A 19,188-nucleotide genomic window follows, 5' to 3' on the forward strand; every position below is an offset into this window, starting at 1 on the left:
CTGTGAAGGACTGATGCCACTGTCATATCTCCTGCTATTTGCAGTCTGCACATTTACAGATTACATTTACAGTTCACATTTACAGCTGCAGACCCTATCAAGAGATTAATCAGGAAGGTCACTTTGTCCCAGTGCATGGCAAAGTCCTCCAGGCATGGGCTCATGTACAGCTGGCATTGCCCAAAGAAGGTGGGAATCAAAGTGCCATCAAACCTATCCGGCATCATCATAGGGTATTTAGCCTGCAATGGGGTGAGTTGTGAGGAAAAGAGTACCACTTTTGAGCTAGTTAAGCACTGTCAGCAAAGGGCTCCTCCATTTTGTCTGGCTACAACCAAAAGATGGGAGGGAGCGGAGTATTGGTTGGGAACAAACTGTTATCACCCAGGTTGAGTAAGCAGAAGCAAGCTTCAATAAAGTCCTTCACTGCTTTGCTATCAGACAAATGAGCCCAGAAGCTGGCCAATATATTCCTACAACACTTCTACCAATTGCATGGAGTGCCAAAATGGATCATCTCAGGCTGAGGGGCAAAATTTTGGCATGAATTTATAAGGCTTATAGATCCTCTCAAAGCCTCAGCTCAGCTTTTCATCCAAGTACAGACTGGGCCGCAAAACAAGCTAACGCCATGGTAGAAAAGTACCTGTATTGCTATGTCAACTATCAGCAATCTAATTGGACGGAACTCCTGCCATTTGCTGAAGTGGCATACAACAATACAGTACACAGTAACACAGGGCTCACCCCCTTTAAAGTAGCTATAGGAATGGAATTCATGCCCATGCCGGAATACCCAAGAGAATCCCCTTCCTCAGTAACCCTAAGTGAATGGATAGATTCCCTCCAAAAAAGCATGGGGAAATGTAAAAAAAGCTCTCATTAAAGCTACAGATAGTCAGAAAAAACAGGCAGATAAGAAGCGAACTAGGATTTCTGCCTATGAAATAAAATGTATCTATCTACAAAATATCTGAAGCTGAAGCTACTCTGCAGGAAGCTAGGTCCCAAATACATAGGACCATTTCCAATTGCGAAAGTCATTGAGCCAGTTACAATAGAGCTAAAGCCACCTAGAATATTAGGTAAAGTGCAACCTGTATTCCACTGTAGTTTACTAAAACCGGCCCAAGCATCTAGGCTAAGACCAGTAGGAAGAGATGCTCCGGGCCCAATAATAGTGGGAAGTGAAACGCATTATGAGATTAAAAGAATCTCATATGTTACTAGTGAAATGTGTGACTGAATCATCCAGAAGGCAACATCTTGGAGCTGCAAAGGCTTCCAGACTATTATTCATGAACATTTTTTTTATTTAAATAGTAATTCCTACTCAAAATATCAAGAGGGCTAGAAGAAAACAATTTTAAAATAAATTTAATCTTAAGATTTTAATTTAAAATTTTATTATAAAATATAAAATAAAATAAAATAAAAAATTAAAATCATAGAGTTTTTAAAATTTGTTTAATTTGTTTAATTCATGTATGTTTTACTCACATTGTTTTCCATTTTCAGCTGTTCAACCATATGCTTTAACTTTGAAACTTCATCCTCCAATGTGGAGGCCTGAGTGGATGATTCCTGTAACCTGAAACAAAAGACCACTAAAAAACCCACTATTTTCACAGAATTATATTTTGGGATGAGTCAGATTATTTAGAATTCTCAGGTCTTTGCTAAGGCATTGGAATAGGACAACTCGTTGTGGCCAACTTGCTGTGGCCCTCTCGCTATAGCCTGTTTCACATGGCCATCTTGCTGCAGTCAACTTGCCACAAGACAACTTGTTGTAGGACAATTCCACATGGGACAACTCAACATAATAAATGTTACCTGCCACTGCTTCTTTGACATTATTTCCATTGACAAAAATAGATAGACTTGAGCACTTTGCCCTATCCACAGCAGAATATGTGAGAGGGATCGAGGAGTCATAGTGGATAATCATTTATGTAGGAGCTAATAGTGTGCCTCAGCTGCTGAAAAAGGAAATGTGGTCCTAGGCTGCATCAACAGGGAGATTGTATCAAGATCACGTAAAGTACCGCTTGTAAGACTACACTTGGAATATTGTGTTCAGGTCTGGTCACCATAGTACAAAAATGTTGCTGGGACCCCAGAAACAGTGCACACAATAGCAACAAAAGTAAATAATAGTAACAAAAGGGGATTGGAGGCTAAACTGTATGATGAACAGTTACAGGAACTACCTGTAAGTATGTCTAGTCTAATGAAGAGGACTGGGGTGATATGACAGCAATCTTTCAATATTTGTTAGGGTTAGGGTAATATCAAGATCATGTGAAGTGATAGTACTGCTTTATATTGCACTAGTGTTCCAAACTGCATCCAGTTCTGGTCTCCACAATACAAAAAAGGGGACTGGATGCTAAACCACGGACATGGGTTTCATGGTTAACTTACTCAATACTGTATGGCATTATTAAGAGTTCCAAAATCAGGATATCTTAAAACCACAAGCTAGCAACTATCAAAGTAAGATATAAAGTTACTTTAATGTTATTTGTTTTGAGAAATTTGTGTTAGTTCACTTATATCTTCTCCCAAATAGTTAATAAACTGTTTGATTTTGTATTTACTTCCTTAGCTACTGATGAAGTTAGTAGATTATTATTCTTCCTCATTTTTTTGAAGAAAAAAACCATACATGCCTACATGCCTACTTCCAGTCTGCCAATATTTACCTTTTCTCAAAGAAAATGTCAGAATATTAAAGCTCAAACTTGGCTGTTTTAAGAAAATTTGACCTTGGTTATTCATCCTTCCTTCCAGTTCATGTCTTTTATTTATTGGAGTTTATTAGTAAGCTCTGGCTTCTAAAATGTCTCCCATTTTTTTGTAATTTAAAATGTGATAATGCCTATCAGTATTTTTTTTCAATCAGAGACTCCGTCTATTATTTTCTTAGTTTTTAAGACTTAATTTTTTGAGATCTTGAGGTTCTACAATGCATTCAAGGTAATGTAATCACGTCTAGCCCAGAATATCATTACTGTCACCTCATTAAAGTCCACTGCAGCAAACCCTAATATTAGCTGCTCTTTTTGATTTATCATCTACTTTCTGAAAGATAAAATTATCATTAAATCAAGTCAGAAATTGTTTGTCTGCTCTTGGCAGAACTTGAATTCCAACAGATAATATCCTAACTCAAATTTACTACAACTATACTTTTCTCCTATGAATCCTTACTAATCTGATTTAAGAAGGCATCATACAAGTCTTCTGACTTTTCATTCTGTAGCAAATTCTTTCAATTGTTTTTACTTCCTTCGAGTATGATGCAAATGAATCTTCATGTACAAATGTATTGATTTTGTTTACAAAGGTACATTTGCTTTTATATATAGTGTTACTCTTCCATTCCTTCCATTTTATCTACTCATTATGTATACTGTAATTACATTAATGTAATTAATTAAACTTTATTTGCCTTCTTACATTAGGAGTTCAAATTCATCCAGTTTATTTCTCACTTCCCCATTCTTCACACACTGATATAAAGACACTGCCATATTGCTACTAATAAGTAATAAAATTTTAGTACAACCATCCTACAACATGGATTTTGTTTTTGTTGACCCTATAGTTATAACACCTTAGCTATACAATCATGTAAAGATTTGAGACAAGTACTGTTCTTGCCAAACTTTAGTTGTTTATCAATAGCAAAATTCAATATGTTAAGTCAACAGCCTTACCTTAAGAGAAGGCACCTTATTTCTGCTCCGTTTGTTTCCTAAATAGGAAAAAAATACGAAAAAAATAAAATTACATTATGTTCCAAAGTATACCAAGTGATATAATAGATAATATTGTCATAATACCAGAATGGTCATAAAAAGTCCCACTCTTTGAGACACAGTTATTAAAATGAGAGACTAGAAAGACTATTTGAGAATTCTGACCTGAATATCTTTGTTTTTCTCTGCATCTCTCATTTGGCTTGATTCTAAAAGGGCTTCAACTGATTTAATCCTTTCTTCAAGCTGAAAGTTGATGCAAGTTTCATCTGATAATTTAAGGTGGAGATTATTACATTCTTCTACCTTTCTCTTCAGCTCTGTTTCAGAGCACAAGAGTTTAGACTGAAGTTCTGTTAAAGAATGAATAGTAAATGCTAGTAAAAACATGTATTTCAGTATTCTCATAGGGCAGTGGTGGCGAACCTATGGCACGGGTGCCAGAGGCGGCACTCATTGCCCCAGTCCTAGGCCTTCAGCTGGGTATTACAAAACTTTTTCGCTTTAGGCCTCCGCCACCGTGTGCAAAAAAAAAAAAAAAAGTTCAATCAGTCAATTTCAACTTCTTGCGGGAAAAAAAAGATCTTGCAAAGTTGGAATTGATTGATTGAACTTTAGTCCCACCCAGTCTGCTGTTACCATCACAGCCATGCCCACCCAATGGGTCATGCCCATCCAATTGGCCACACCCAGCCAATGGGCCATACCCACCCAGCACCCAACGATGCATAAATGGGTTTTGGGTTGCAGTTTGGGCACTCAGTCTCTAAAAGGTTTGCCATCACTGTCATAGGGCTTTAAAATGATCAAATCCAATCTCCTGCTCAGTGAGAGTCCATATAAAAGCATCTACAAGTGATAGCTGATCAGCATCTGCTGGAATTTATCTATGAAAAGGGAATATACACTTCAATTTCATTTTTTTCAATTTTTTATAATTTTTTAAAAATTTTAAATCTTTTTTATTTTAAAATGCTTTTTTCAATTTTTTTATAAAATCCTTTTTTCATTTTTTTCAATTTTTCATTTTTTTATTTTAACTAAACATTTAAAAAAACAATTTACTTATTGTAATTCTTTAGAAATTTTTAAATTCTTAATGATCTAAGGGGGGAGAAACCACAGAAAAAGAGACAGACACCTAAACAGGGATGTTACTGATTAATTTTTCAAGACAGAGAACAAAAGGTCAAGAACTTTTGTAGACTATTGTAAACTGACATTTTGCAATGCAGAGAATATTTAAATTTTTAGAAGATTTTAATTTTTTAGCAAACAAAGAAAAATGTCATAGAGATAGAGACTGACATCATAGTGACTTGCAAAGTGTGCCATATGTTTCAGATTATGCCCACAGAAGACTCAAACTATGTATGTATCAAATGTAAACTACTTGAATTACTAGAAGAAAAAGGGTTTAGAGGCAACTCTAGCCACTCTGAAACTGAATGAGCAAAGCAAGAGATCCCAACCTAAACAACAAGACTACACCAAAATAAAACACAATAGGGAGCAACCAGCTTCTAAAAAAAATGATGACTCCATATATGAACCTAAAGAAGAAAACCGATACACCCAAATTGAACAGAATAGGGAACAAGCTTCCTTTAAAAAAAAACAAGCCTAAATATGTACCTAAAGAGCAAGACTGATGGAAACATGTCACTCTTAGAAGAAAACAACCAAGAGCAAAGCCATTACTATCTTCCCTAGTTCATTCCAATGAAGCCCTCTGGAACTGAACAATCACTTTCATAGCCTCCACCTGGAAGAAAATATACAGAAACTCACAAAAGAGCACTCATCAGTAGTTTCTTAAAAAGAGGCACAACCCAGCATTCTGTGACAGGAAGAAAAGTATTCCAGACTTCCCTAGGGAAAAAAGAGAATATTAGTGATAGGAGATTCAATTCTTAGGGGAACAGAAACTATAGTCTATAGACCAGGCAGTCAATCTAGAGAGGTATATAGTCTCCCTGGAGCAAAAATCAAAGATGTAACTGAGTACCTTAATAAAACAATCAACCACACGGATTACTATCCCTTTCTTCTCCTACACGCGAGGACCAATGACACAACAATGAATCTGAAAACAATAACAAGAGATTATGAATAGCTAGGGAAGAAAGTTAAAGAATTAGGAGCACAAGTGGTGTTTTCATCTATACTTCCATCAAAAGGCCAACATCCAATGAGGGACCAAAGGAGTTTAGAAACAAACCACTGGCTTAAAAACTAGTGTCATCAACAGAACATCGGCTTCCTAGACCATGGTCTGCATTACCTAGATGAAGGGTTACTGGCAAGGGATGGACTGTACCTCAAAGAACTGGAAAGGATATATTTGGGAAATGACTGGCTCATCTTATCAAAAAGGCTTTAAATTAAAATTGAGGGGGAAGGGGGCCAATTGTCATGATACACAGAACCAAATTCCAAGCAAAAACCACTAGATAATCAATCACATAAGGAGGAAGGGAGTAAAGAGAAAAAAAGAAATTAAAAAAGAAAAACATAATGAAATAGAGAGTGATGGAAAGGATGGAAATCCCTGTGCTAAAGTAGGAGATACAAGAAATATACCCAAGACCTGCCTATATACTAACTATACTATATACCAGACATGTCAAACACAAGGCCCGCGGGCCAAAAACAGCCCGCCATATCATTGGATATGGCCCGGACACCTGTCCTGGAATTGACATCCGGCCCCCACCACCTTGGTGCTGGCCCAAGTGAGCATTTGCCCTGGGCACATGCATAGGAGGAGGCAAGCGCATGTGGGCTGGTAGAACCCAGCAACAGCTGCAGCTCATTGGCCCCTTGACTGCTCATTGGCCTGCAGCAACAGCCAGGGACGGGCAATAAGCTGTGCTTGGCCCCTGCAGTGCATTCTCGCACCTCAGGGCCCAGCAGCCAGGCTACTCCACCCCTCAGCAGCAGTGTCAACGGTGCTAATATTGAATATTCTTGCTTTGATAATATATGCAGAACTGTCTGGTATTTTTAGAGTTAAATCAGGTGACAGTGAAAGGGAATATAAGGAAAGCCCAGGAAAAAGAAATGGAAGTGAATCTTTGCCCTCCAAGTTAATTGGAAGATATGAATCATGAACCCAAAATAGGGGAGGGAAAATGCCTGGAATGTTATGTGCAAAGGAAGGGAAATTCAGATCTTAGCATTTCCACCATGCCATGCTGACATCTCTGTAACACTAATAAAGGCTTTTTAGGTTTAAAAAATGCCCGAAGGTTCTTTGAAGTGTTTCATTAATCAGACATATGACATCATGCTAAGATCTCAAATCCTTTTCAAACGACCTGGGGTTCTGAACTCTGTCCACTGCCTCTAAGCTTGAGAGGAGTTGATAAAGATTCAGGGGAAAAAAATCTATCATGAGAAAAGGGAGTTTACTTGAAGACAGGATGCTGTGGGAAGATGAATTTTGGCAGACAAATACAAATCAGTGGAACAGCAGCCAGCCAGCCGAGGGGGAAAGAATTTGGCAGATCGCCCAGCCAAGAGCAAAGACTTCAAAAGCAGAATGCAGAGATAACAAAGTTTTGGGTGAGTCGCTAGAAAGATTTCAAAACCCAGAAGTGAAAAGCAGAACTCAATTCCTGAAGAGAGGTGCCTATACCACTCCCATGGCCCAGCAGAAGAATGATCAGCAGCAGCTGAGCATACCACAGCTAATAGAGGCCTTGCAGCAGCTTGGGGTGGTGCAAAAGCCAGGAGAATGACAGCCGGTGGGCCTGCAGATGAGGAAGGCCCAGCAACAAACCCCACTCGTCCATCAGCCATTGAGAGGCCTACAGCAGTATGGGGCACCACCAGCCCCCGCTGGCCAGCAGCAGAGAGCTCAGCAGCCAGTGGATCAGCAAGCAGGATGGGACCAACAGCCCCAGTGGGGGCCGCAACAGCCTGTATTGGCACCACCTTTCAGAGCAACCTTCAATGGGGACCTAGAAAAGCTGATTTTTTTTCTGAACCAAGTGCGTTCTCACTTGAATCGCTGGGCCTATCTCTACCCGGAACCAGGTGCCGTGGTAGATGTCATTGCGTCCAACCTAGAGGGAGAAGCATCTGAATGGCTGAACAATCTATATAGTGAGCAAGCCCCCAAACTGGGAGATCCCCACCTTTTCCTCCTAGGACTGAGAGAAAGATTTGAGGACCCATCCATAGGCCTCAAAGCAGCAGAACAAATCCACAAAATAAAACAAGCTGGCAGGCCTGCCCTGGAGTACGTGAGAGAGTTCCGCAAGATAGCAGGCCAAATAGAGGGGTGGCCTGAACAATCCCTGATTCAATACTTTGTCGAGGGATTAGACGATCACCTCTCTCAGGCCTGCATCTATCGAGAAGTACCTGATCGGCTACAGGAGTGGTACCAGACAGCAGTGAAGCTAGATGTTAAACTCTCTCGCTATAAGAAGCCTCCCCCACCCGAACCTGAGCAGCAACCAGAGCTACCTGGACAACAATCACCCCCACAAAAGCCTTTGACTACTGCAATGGCTGAGAGACCTAGGCCACCTACATGCCCTTCCTTTAAGTGTCTCTGGTGTGGACAAGAATGACATCGAGCGGCCACCTGTCCAGTCCCCTACCCTTGACTGCAGAGCAGACCAGAACCAGCAATGCAAAAGAAACCTGCTCAGCGGCTAATGAGAGAAAAATCCAACCGGATCACGAAGGAACCTGTCGCCCAGATTACACCCCCCACACAGGAGGATGCCGGGACTCTGGGTGGACCTGCCCTTGCTCTATCCTCCTTTGACAGCGATGATGAAGGAGAGAACGACCCGATTGTGAGTCGACAAATCCCGCCTTTTTCACTGGTCGCCAAATTTATAATCCCTAAGTCTGGGGCACAAATGGACTTAAAACATGTTAATTGATTCTGGATGTACCCGCTGCATTATTAGTCTGCCATTTGCCATGAAAATGGGCATACAGGCAAAACAGCTTTCCAAACCGATGAGGTTTGAGCAAGCTGATGGCTCCCTGATGGGAGGGACTCTTATCACACAATTAACCGAGCCCTTACACCTAGAAATAGGTGCACATTGGGAGTTCATTCGCTTCCTGGTGGCACCAAAAATGACTGAGGCGGTGATCCTAGGGCTAGCCTGGTTAGACAAATGGAAGCCGTTTATCTGATGGGAGAAAGGAATGAGAACTGTGAAACTACCTATAGGGCTTAATCCCACAGTTGATTCAACAGATGTTGCTGGGCATCTTAGGCCACCCAATGAGCGAGTGCACATGGCCGCCTCACTGCCTCCAGGTGAACCAGTCCAATTATATTTCATCTCTAGTTATCGACTATGGAAAACCCCATTTCTGCCCTCTCTGGATTCTGTCATACTATGAAGGGAAAGGGGGATGAGCAAAGGGGTTTTATGGCTCTCACTTCCTTCGTTACAACTTCAAAGGGACTGAATGTGGATATCACCAAAAGGACTAACCATAACAATGAGGCCATTAGCTTTCATCTAATCCTCTCTGAAGTCTCCCTTCCACCGGCAGTGAGGGAAAAGATGGTGGAAATGTAATGCCTGGGATTGTTGCTGGAAAATGGTGGGGTGGGATGGGGCTGCTGGGGATCTCTTAAAACCTTGAACCATAGGGATTGGGCCCCAGGGCCTGTCTAGAACGCCTGCAACCATTTTCTCTTAATAAAGGATGCCTGTTGGAAGAAATATTCCAAGAGTTCTGTCTTCTTAAGATGCAAGTGGGGTGGGTCCTTACATTAGACAGGACCTGTAGAATTAGTCTACCTGGAAGGGAGAACCTTGCCGGGGGACTTTGCAAAAATTACTATGTCAGACGATGGAGCAAGGAAGGGAGAAAACTCCCCGGAAAGGGAGCCGCTGCCCCGACTGAAACCCAGCCAGATGTCGGGATCTGAGAGGTCAGATTCCTCAGAAGAAGAGGTGGTGGAGACACGGGACCACAAACCTCGGTGGTCAATGGGCGTTGGAAAGAAAGGCAAGTGGGAAAAGAAATCAAGAAAGGTGACCCTGAGACAGGGGGGACAACCAACCAGAATGGAAGCAGGAGATGGAGAAATCCCTGCACGCAAGTGAAGAGAAAGGGAGCTGGGCACCCTACTCGGTCTGGATCCTAGATAAAGCTATCGACCTGATGAAGAGAACTCTCAGCTCCCTAGGAGAGGAGAATTCTGAGCCCTATGGCCGCCCTAGCTCCTGGAGCCGCAAAGGAGAGACACCGAGGGGGAAGTGGAACCTGCAGCCCTGGGGACATCTGCTGATCCAGTAGTCCCCACTCCCTGCTGATCCACAGATGGCGATCTGAATGGAAGACACTACCACCGACAACGAAGGCACCGATCCTCTCAAAGACTCCCGTCGCTGGACGTGAAATTCAAGGGGGAGCCAACACGCTTGGGGTTTTTCTTAACCCAAGTCCTCAGCTACATGGAGGAATATGGGCGGCACATCCCCAGCGACAAAGCCCGTATCCAGATCATGCAATCTGCCCTGGACGGGCTGGCCACAGATTGGATGGTGAACTTGCATGACTCCAATGCACCAGAGCTCAATGACTTCAACTGTTTCATGTCCTCTCTGAGAAGGCGATTTGAGGACCCCCTGGCTGATCGCAAAGCCCGCAAAAGGATAAAAAGGAAGAGGCAAGGCAAATGCCCGGTAGCTGAATATACGCAAGAATTCCAGGCCATTGCAAGCAAACTGAACTGGCCGGAAGACATCCTCCTTAGCCATTTGAAAGATGGACTAAATTATGACCTATATGACACTTGCCTGCCCTAAGGGGACCCACACCAACTTGAGGAATGGTACGTCTTGGCAGAGGAAGCAGAGATCGACATATTGAAGAGGAACCGCCGAGGAAAACAATGGAGCCGCTCACCGCCTGAGTTGACACGCGAACCAGTGAAACCATCGGCTATGGCCAAGAAGCAAATGGGGTGTTTCAAGTGTGGGAGAGAAGGGCATCGAGCTGTAGAATGCCACTCAAAAGCCCCCAACACAACCCAGATAGATCACCAGCCAGCAAACCCGGAAAGTCTCCAGCTAAGCCAAAAGAACCTGCCACGAGAATGATGGAGGCTGTGGAATCCCCCACCTCTGCTCATCAGGGGGAAAGAATTCCAGCCTACACTGCAGGGCCAGTGGACGCCTCAGACGACAGCTCAGAGGGCGAACCCCTGGTAAGTGGACGCATCGTGCCCATCCTCAAGACAGTGACTATATTAATTCCACTCATGCCCGAAGCTGTGAAGGTGAAAGCCTTAATAGACTCTGGCTGCACCCGCTGCCTCATTAGCCCAACGCTAGTGGGGAATCTGGGCATTCCGTCGAGGAGACTAGAACAGCCCAAAGAATCACATCCATGCAGCTTTGCCACAACACAAAATCAGCAGGGCATTTTGGATTTGTAAAAACATTACACTTAATTAAATGGCAATTTTGGTAGCCATCCATAAAAAAGGACATAGAAAGTTATGTGGCCAGCTACCCAAAGTGTGCAACTGCAAAGAGGTTGCAAGGGAAATCACCGGACTGTTACAAACAGTGGCAAATCCCTCAGCCTCCTGGAGGGAAATAACCATAGATTTTATAGTGGAATTACCAGAAAGCAATGGGAATACTGTTGTCTGGATGGTCACAGACTTGTTTTCCAAACAGGTGCACTTTATCCCTTGCCAAAAGATTCCCACCGCAAAAGCCTTAGTGAAACTTTTCATCCAGCACATTTACAGATTGCATGGGGCACCCCAATGCATCATCTCTGATAGGGGAGGGCAATTTACGTCTGCATTTTGGAAGGAATTTTTATCCCTCTTAGGGACCACTCAGGGACTGACATATAGCCATCATCCACAAGGGGATGGACAAACAGAACGGTATCACTCAGTACTTGTACAATATTTAAGATGCTTTCTTAATTTCCAACAGTCCAATTGGACGGACCTACTCCCCTTCGCAGAAGTTGCCTACAAATAATGCAGTCTACTCCAGCATAGGTTATACTCCTTTTCAAATAGCCACCGGTCAAAGTTTCAACCCCATGCCTGAACTAACCCCAAATGAACCAGCGATCCCATCACTGAAAGAATGGATGGAACAATTACAAAACACCTGGCCAATAGTTAGAAAAGCACTAGATGAAGCTAGGCAGGCATACAAAGCACAAGCCGATTAAAAAAAGGGTTGAGCCTACACCATTCATTATAGGAGAAATGGTGTACTTATCTACAAAATACCTAAAGTCCCTACAACCCTGTAAAAAACTTGGTCCAAAAGATATAGGGCCTTTTCCAATTAAAAGAATCATAAACCTGGTAACAGTAGAATTAGAATTACCCAAAAATCTCAGGCAAATATACCCAATTTTTCATTGCTTGCTGAAAAGAGAGCATCAGTCATCGTTACGGCCAGAAATCCTCCCACCACCATCTCCAATCATGGTGGAGGGCGAACAACACTTTGAGATAAAGGAAATCCTAGATTCTAGGAAATATCATGGAGCAACTCAGTACCTAGTAGCATGGAAACACGACCCTGCCTCACAAAACGAGTGGGTCCATAAACGTCATGTCAGAGATCTGAAGCTATTAAAGAAGTTTCACACAGAGTATCCTAACAAGCCAGACTAACTTTTATACCTGTTTTGTTTTCTTTTCACGGGGATCTATCTTATTTTTAAGGGGGCAGGATGTCAGAATCCAATTATATTTCATCTCTAGTTATTGACTATGGAAAACCCCATTTCTGCCCTCTCTGGATTCTGTCATACTACGAAGGGAAAGGGGGATGAGCAAAGGAGTTTTATGGCTCTCACTTCCTTTGTTACACCTTCAAAGGGACTGAATGTGGATATCACCAAAAGGACTAACCATAACAATAAGAAATTCAGTTTTGACCTGCTCAGTAATCCATTTTCAGTTGAAGTGGGGAGCGCACCTGTAAACATCCAGATGGAGCTGATAGAACTCCAATGTAACAGCATGCTTAGGGGGAAGTATGATTATGTAGGACTCGTACAGTTCACTAGGTTCATCCCTGAAAGAATGCCCCAACTCCGCCTACAAGCTGCTCAAATGCTCTGCATGTTTGGGAGAACCTACCTCTGTGAGCAACTTTTCTCTATCATGGGGGTGAACAAAAGTGCACACAGAAGTCTTCTCATGGATGCCACACCTCCACTCTATCCTGAGAATATTCACAACTCAAAACCTAACCCTAAACATGCATGAATCTGTAGCCAAGAAAAGATGCCAAATATCCAGTTCAGAGAAAATGGCATGAGAACTAAAAAGCTTATGTTTTTTCTTTGTTTTAAATTTGTTTTTGCAGATTTATTTGAAATAAATAATTTATTTGTTCATATTTGAAATTTTAATCCTTTTTGCCCCACCTCTTAGACATAGTACATTTCTGAACTAATATGATACAATAGTCTTACATGCAACTGGCCCTTTGAAGGCAACCATGATGCTGATATGGCGAAGGTTTGCAGGAAGCAGTTTCCTCCAAGTCCAATTTCTTCTGCCTTGAAAGATCTCTGAAGAAGAGTAGGAGGTGGTGGGGGAGCTGCATGAGGGAAGGCTGCTCCAACAAGCCAGCATCCTTACCATGCATGATTGGACATGGGGATTCCCTTTCAAGAAGGGCCAGCCTCCCTCATACAGGACTGGGAAGTGCTGCTCCCCTGCCTTCTCCTCTTGCTCTCCAGAAATCTGTCAAGGCAGAAGTTGGACTTGAAAGAAACTACACACACACACACACTCCAAGCTTGGAGATTTGGAGACTATCCACATCTGAGCTAGCAAACTGCCAATCATGCCTGCACTTGGGAAGAAGGCCCTCTCCTTCCTCTGTGGATAAAAGTCCCCAACTTGGAATGTGGTGTGTGTGCATGTGCATGCGCACATGCTTGGCTGCCAGCAGTTTGGGGAGGTGAAGAGCTTGTGGGGCAACGAGTTGTCCCCACATCTAGTTAGCCAATACAACTTGTTTTGTCCTGACCCAGCTATCTCGAGTCAGCTGTGCTGAATGAACAGCATTGAGCTGGCCACATCCACCTGGCCATGCCCACTTGGCGCTTTGAGGGCAACCATAATACTGATGCAGCCCTCAATGAAATTGAGTTTGACACCCCTGCTATATACTAACGCTCAAAGTTTAGAGAACAAACAGGGTAAACTTGAAGTATTAGTACATGAAGGCAGATAAGATATAATTGCCATTACTGAAACCGGTGGGATGAAACTCATAACTGGAATGTATTGATGGAAGGATATAAACTATTCAAAAGAAACAGACCCAACAAAGGAGGAGGTGGAGTTGCATTATATGTAAAAGATCACTACATCCCTATAGAAATACATAAAACCAAAGATGAAAACCTCCTAGAATCCATATGGGTCAATATAAAAGGAAAACAGAATGACATTGCTCTAGGCATATAGTACAGGCCACCCAACCAAGCAGAAGAAACAGACTGACTCTTTGCTAATCAATTAACAAATGTATACCACAGTAGTTATGGGAGACTTTAACTATCCTGACATTAACTGGGAGACAAACTCTGCAGCAAGTGGGAGATCAAACAGATTCCTAACAAACTTAGCTGACAACTTTGTCATCCGAAAGATACAGGAAGGAATTAGAGGAAAAGCTATACTGGATTTACTTTTTACTAACAGAAAAGAAGTGATAGAGGGAATTGAAATTGCCGGAACCTTGGGTGAGAGTGACTACATCATACTGGAATTCAATATAATGCAAACCCAAGCAATAGAATATAATGCAACCAGTGTCTTAAAGTTTAAAAGAGCTGATTTTAACAAACTCAGAGGGAGTCTAAGCAAAATTTCACGGATAAAAATCCTAAAAGGGAAAACAATTCAAGAAGCATGGGAAACACTGAAAAATACCATCATAAAAGCCCAGTCCAACAAAATACCACTAAAAAAGAAAAACAAGAAATCCAAGAAGAAACCAGCATGGCTGCACAAAGATCTCTCTGACAAACTGAATGACAAAACGACAATTACAAAAAAAAATGGAAAGAGGGACACATAACTAAGGCAGAATATCAGCAGATCTGCAAAGATGAAGTCAAGAAAGCAAAGGCTCAGAATGAACAAAGACTTGCAGCAAAAGTCAAAGATAATAATTAAAAAGTTTCTTCTAACATATAAATAACAAGAAAAAAATCAAGGAAACAGTTGGTTCACTAAAGAGAGAAGATGGCAAGGAAGTAACAGGCAGTAAAGAGAAAGCAGAGCTGCTTAACTCATTCTTTGCATTAGTCTTCACACAAAAAGAAACTATAACCCAACCTACCAAAAACAACTATAAAAAACTGACTAGAAATAATAAAAATTAAAATAAGCAAGAAATGAGAATATCAGTCTGACCTTGATGAATATAAATCCCTGGGACCTGATGGATTACATCCCAGAGTTGGGATGTAATCCAACTGGCAGATGTTATTTCAGAACCCTTGTATCATATCTTTAAAAAATCTTGGAGCACTGGGAAACTACCTGAGGATTGGAGAAGAGCTGATGTGGTTCCCATCTTCAAAAAAGGAAAAAAACCAGACCCAGGAAATTACAGACCAATCAGCCTAACATCAATACCTGGGAAGATACTGGAAAAAATAATCAAAAAACAGATCTGTGAATATCTAGAAACAAATAAAGTTATAACTAGTAGCCAGCACAGATCATGCCAAACCAACCTTATTTCATTCTTTGACAAAGTGACTAAATTAATAGACCAGCAAAATGCTGTGGTAGTATAGTATATTTAGACTTCATCAAGGCATTTGACAAAGTAGACTACAACCTACTTCTTGGTGGGATGTGGGATAGACAGCATCACCATCAGATGGATTTGTAACTGGCTGACAAACTGTACTCAACGAGTAGTCCTTAATGGTACTACATCTACACGGAGGGAAGTAAGTAGTGGGGTGCCACAAGGTTCCGTCCTAGTCCCAGTACTCTTCAATATCTTCATAATTGACTTAGATGAGGGAATAGAAGGGGAACTCATCAAATCTGCAAATGACACTAATCTGGCAGGAATAGCCAACACCTCAGAAGACAAGCTCAGAATCCAAAAAGATCTTGACAGACTTGAACAATGGGCCCCATCCAACAAAAAAATATGTAATGTGGAGAAAAGCAAGGTTTTACACCTGGGAAGGAAAAACAAAAGTTACAAGTACAAATTAGGTGAAACCTGGCTCAAAAACAGTAACTGGGGGAGAGACCTTGGAGTCCTAGTGCATGGCTTTTCAACCAGTGGTACGGGTACCACCTGTGATACACTCACACCTGGTAGGTGGTACGCGAGCATCCTAGAAAAGTAGCGGGGGAGGGGAATGAGCTGAACCGGTGGCAGCACCACACAAGCCTGAGTGAAAGATGGCTGGAGCTGCAGGGCTGTCAGGGCTCAGTGGAAGCACCAGTTCAGCGCCAGGCTCCAGCTAGAGCTCGGCACTGATCCTGGCGCTTCTGCTGAGCCCAGAAGAAGCGCCGATGAGCTGGAATGTTGCAGCATCTCCAGGGTCTTGTGATTTACATTCAGATGCTTGGCATCTGATTCATATTTATGATGGTCACAGTGTCCCAGGGTCATGTGAAGTGACCAAAACCTGCTGCAACCACCCAGCAGACAAGGGGGAATAAAAACCAAATACCCCCACCACCACACCCCCGCTGCCAATCCTCAACAGAAATGCTCACAACAATGAAAACCTCGGACAGGAGGAAGAGCGCCATCAGGCGGGCAGGCAGGTGTCTTGCTCAGCTGTGCCTTGGGAGGCACTTTTTTCAGTGCTATTGTAACTTTGAACAGTCCCTAAGCGAACTGTTGTAAGTCGAGGACTACCTGTACTTTATCACTTTTTTCCTTTTTTTTTTTTTGGGTCATCAAGTTTTTGACACCTTGCTAGGCGACTGGTGGTACTCGGATGTTGCCATATCCTAAAAATGGTACAATGGGTGAAAGGTTGAAAAGCCCTGTCCTAGTGGATGATCATTTAAACATGAATCAGCAGTGTGTGGCAACAGCCAAAAAAGCTAACAGAATCCTTGGTTGTATAAAAAAGAGGCATAGAATCAAAATTACATGAAGTATTAGTACTGCTTTATAAAACCTTAATAAGGCCACATCTGGAATACTGCATCCAGGTTTGGTCACCATATTACAAAAAATATGTACAGACTTTGGAAAAAGTGCAAAGAAGAGCAAGTAAGATGATTAAAGGCCTGGAGACTAAAACATACGAAGAACGGTTGCTGGATTTGGGAATGGTCAGTCTAGAGAAAAGAAGAACTAGGGGGGACATGATAGCAGTATTCCAGTATTTGAAAGGCTGCCACAAGGAGGAGGAGGTCAGTATTTTCCAAAGCATCAGAAGGCAAGACAAGAAACAATGGATGGAAACTAATCAAGGAGAGAAGCAACCTGGAATTAAGGAGAAACTTCCTAACAGTGAGGACAATTAATCAATCTCTGCCTTCAGAGATTGTGGGTTTTTAAGAAGAAACTGGACAGTCACATGTCTGAAATGATATAGGGACTCCTGCTTGAGCAGGGGGCTGGATTAGAAGACCTCCAGGGTCCCTTCCAGCTCTATTCTGATTGATTTGTATCTTCAAATAAATAATCATTGATAAGCAATAACAATACTGTGCATATACACTCTAATATAAGTTATAAAAAGGCATATGTATGGAGATATAATAAAAATATAAAAATCAGAAATGGATTTAAACCATAAACATATAAATGGGGCACTATTAGTATTCTAGTATGTCTGTGTTTGCTTTTCTTTCTTCATTTGCCATGATTTAATATATTTTCTTTAATGCTTTATAAAAATTAGAATCAAATTATAAATAGTGGCAGCTAAATTTGTGTGTGTGTATGTGTGTAATATATATATTACATATATAAAACTCACACACATATGAATGCTAGAGACTAATATCAATAGGAGAAGCAGGCAAGGATATCTGTCCCTGCCCACCAGATATCTGATAGTACCTATAGTCATTAGTGTTATGATGTCATTCTGACCAATGACGATCTTCTAAATGTGTATTTGCCAAATTTGCTCAAAATATAAGCACAACAGAAGTGGAATTCCCACCCTTCTTAGAAATGTACCTGAAACTCAAATGACAGAATTCACCCAAAATGTTACACACAGTAAAGCAAAAGCACTGAAATCTATACTTTTATTTTGTTTTATGCAGCAGAATAATTTGCCCACTGAAAGACACAATTTTACTCATTTTCTATGGAAAAAAAAGAATAATTGAGTTACAGAAGTAGAACTAAATATTAATTATTTTTCATCATGGAAGAATATCCACTATTATCCCCATACAATTTCTCACCAGCAAAATCGAACTGCTGCTCTTTTGCCTTTTCCAGATCTATCTGTAAGCATTGATAATTGGCCTGTGATTTGCAGAGTTCTTCCCTGACGTCATCCAAGCTCTCCTGTAGTAGGCCTTCACTTTCTTTCTGGGATATCTGCATGAAGAGTAGAGCAGAAATTAAAAGCAGGCATATACATATACAACTACAGTTGTTCTTTACAAACTGCGTATCTAGTAGATAAGCTATATTGTGCCTATCACCAGAATTCATTATTACCATGCTTGCCAAATCATTTATGGACAAAGATAGTTTCACACCTGAACACATGGATAGCACTTCTGTTAATGAAACCTTGGCATATATAAAGCATAAATGGATTTTTCAATATTAAAGCAAAGTGATGCATCGGTATGTATAAGAATTCTTATGTATATGAATGCCTTTGAATTCCATACATCTCTCATGTGATGACAGAATTCACCATGGCATTTAGTTTTGACCTCCTCCTTCTCCTCCCCCCTCCCCCCACTTCTGACAGCCTCAACCATTGTTATTTGATGCTGTTGTAGTGGTTTTTTTAATGTTATCTCTCCATCTTCTTTGGGGTCTGCCTCTTATTCTTTGGCCTTCTCCTCTTTTTTATATTTGCCTTATATGATACAGAATCCCAAGACATTTCCTCAAACATCTCATTTCTGTGGTGGTAATTTTCAGTTATGTTTTATTGCAAGCGTCCATGTGTGGAAATGGTAATATAAGTTGGGGATGAATATGCTTTGTATGAGATGCTTCTTGTGCTGATCATTACTGTCTTGTGTTGTAAGAGTAGGGCTAACTGTTCCAACACTCAATTTGCCTTACTGCATCGTATGTTAATTTCTTTGTCCATTTTTCCATCTTCAGTGAGTGTTGTTTCAATATATTTGCATTCTGATACTTATTTTATGCTTGTTCCCTCTATTATTATATTTAAAGTGCATTTTTTTTCTACTGATTGTTATTACGTGTTTTCTCTT

General features: G+C 41.3%; 1 protein-coding gene across 4 annotated transcripts in view; it reads right to left on the bottom strand.

Moving 5' to 3' along the window:
* RRBP1 (ribosome binding protein 1) overlaps positions 1-19,188 on the bottom strand; it is a 101,607-nt gene that overhangs the window by 32,131 nt on the left and 50,288 nt on the right. For 3 of the 4 annotated variants that reach the window (XM_039325874.1, XM_039325876.1, XM_039325877.1), the window contains exons 8-11: positions 18,187-18,325; positions 3,933-4,120; positions 3,726-3,763; positions 1,501-1,591 (exon numbers count right to left, since the gene is read on the bottom strand). In XM_039325874.1, the coding sequence (XP_039181808.1) occupies positions 1,501-1,591; positions 3,726-3,763; positions 3,933-4,120; positions 18,187-18,325 (456 nt within the window). The remainder of the gene's footprint in view (positions 1-1,500; positions 1,592-3,725; positions 3,764-3,932; positions 4,121-18,186; positions 18,326-19,188) is intronic. The other variant, XM_039325878.1, reaches the window with a different exon arrangement.

Source organism: Crotalus tigris, unplaced genomic scaffold, assembly GCF_016545835.1.
Source record: "Crotalus tigris isolate CLP2741 ecotype Arizona unplaced genomic scaffold, ASM1654583v1 scf7180000024339.11422700, whole genome shotgun sequence".
NCBI lineage: Eukaryota > Metazoa > Chordata > Lepidosauria > Squamata > Viperidae > Crotalus > Crotalus tigris.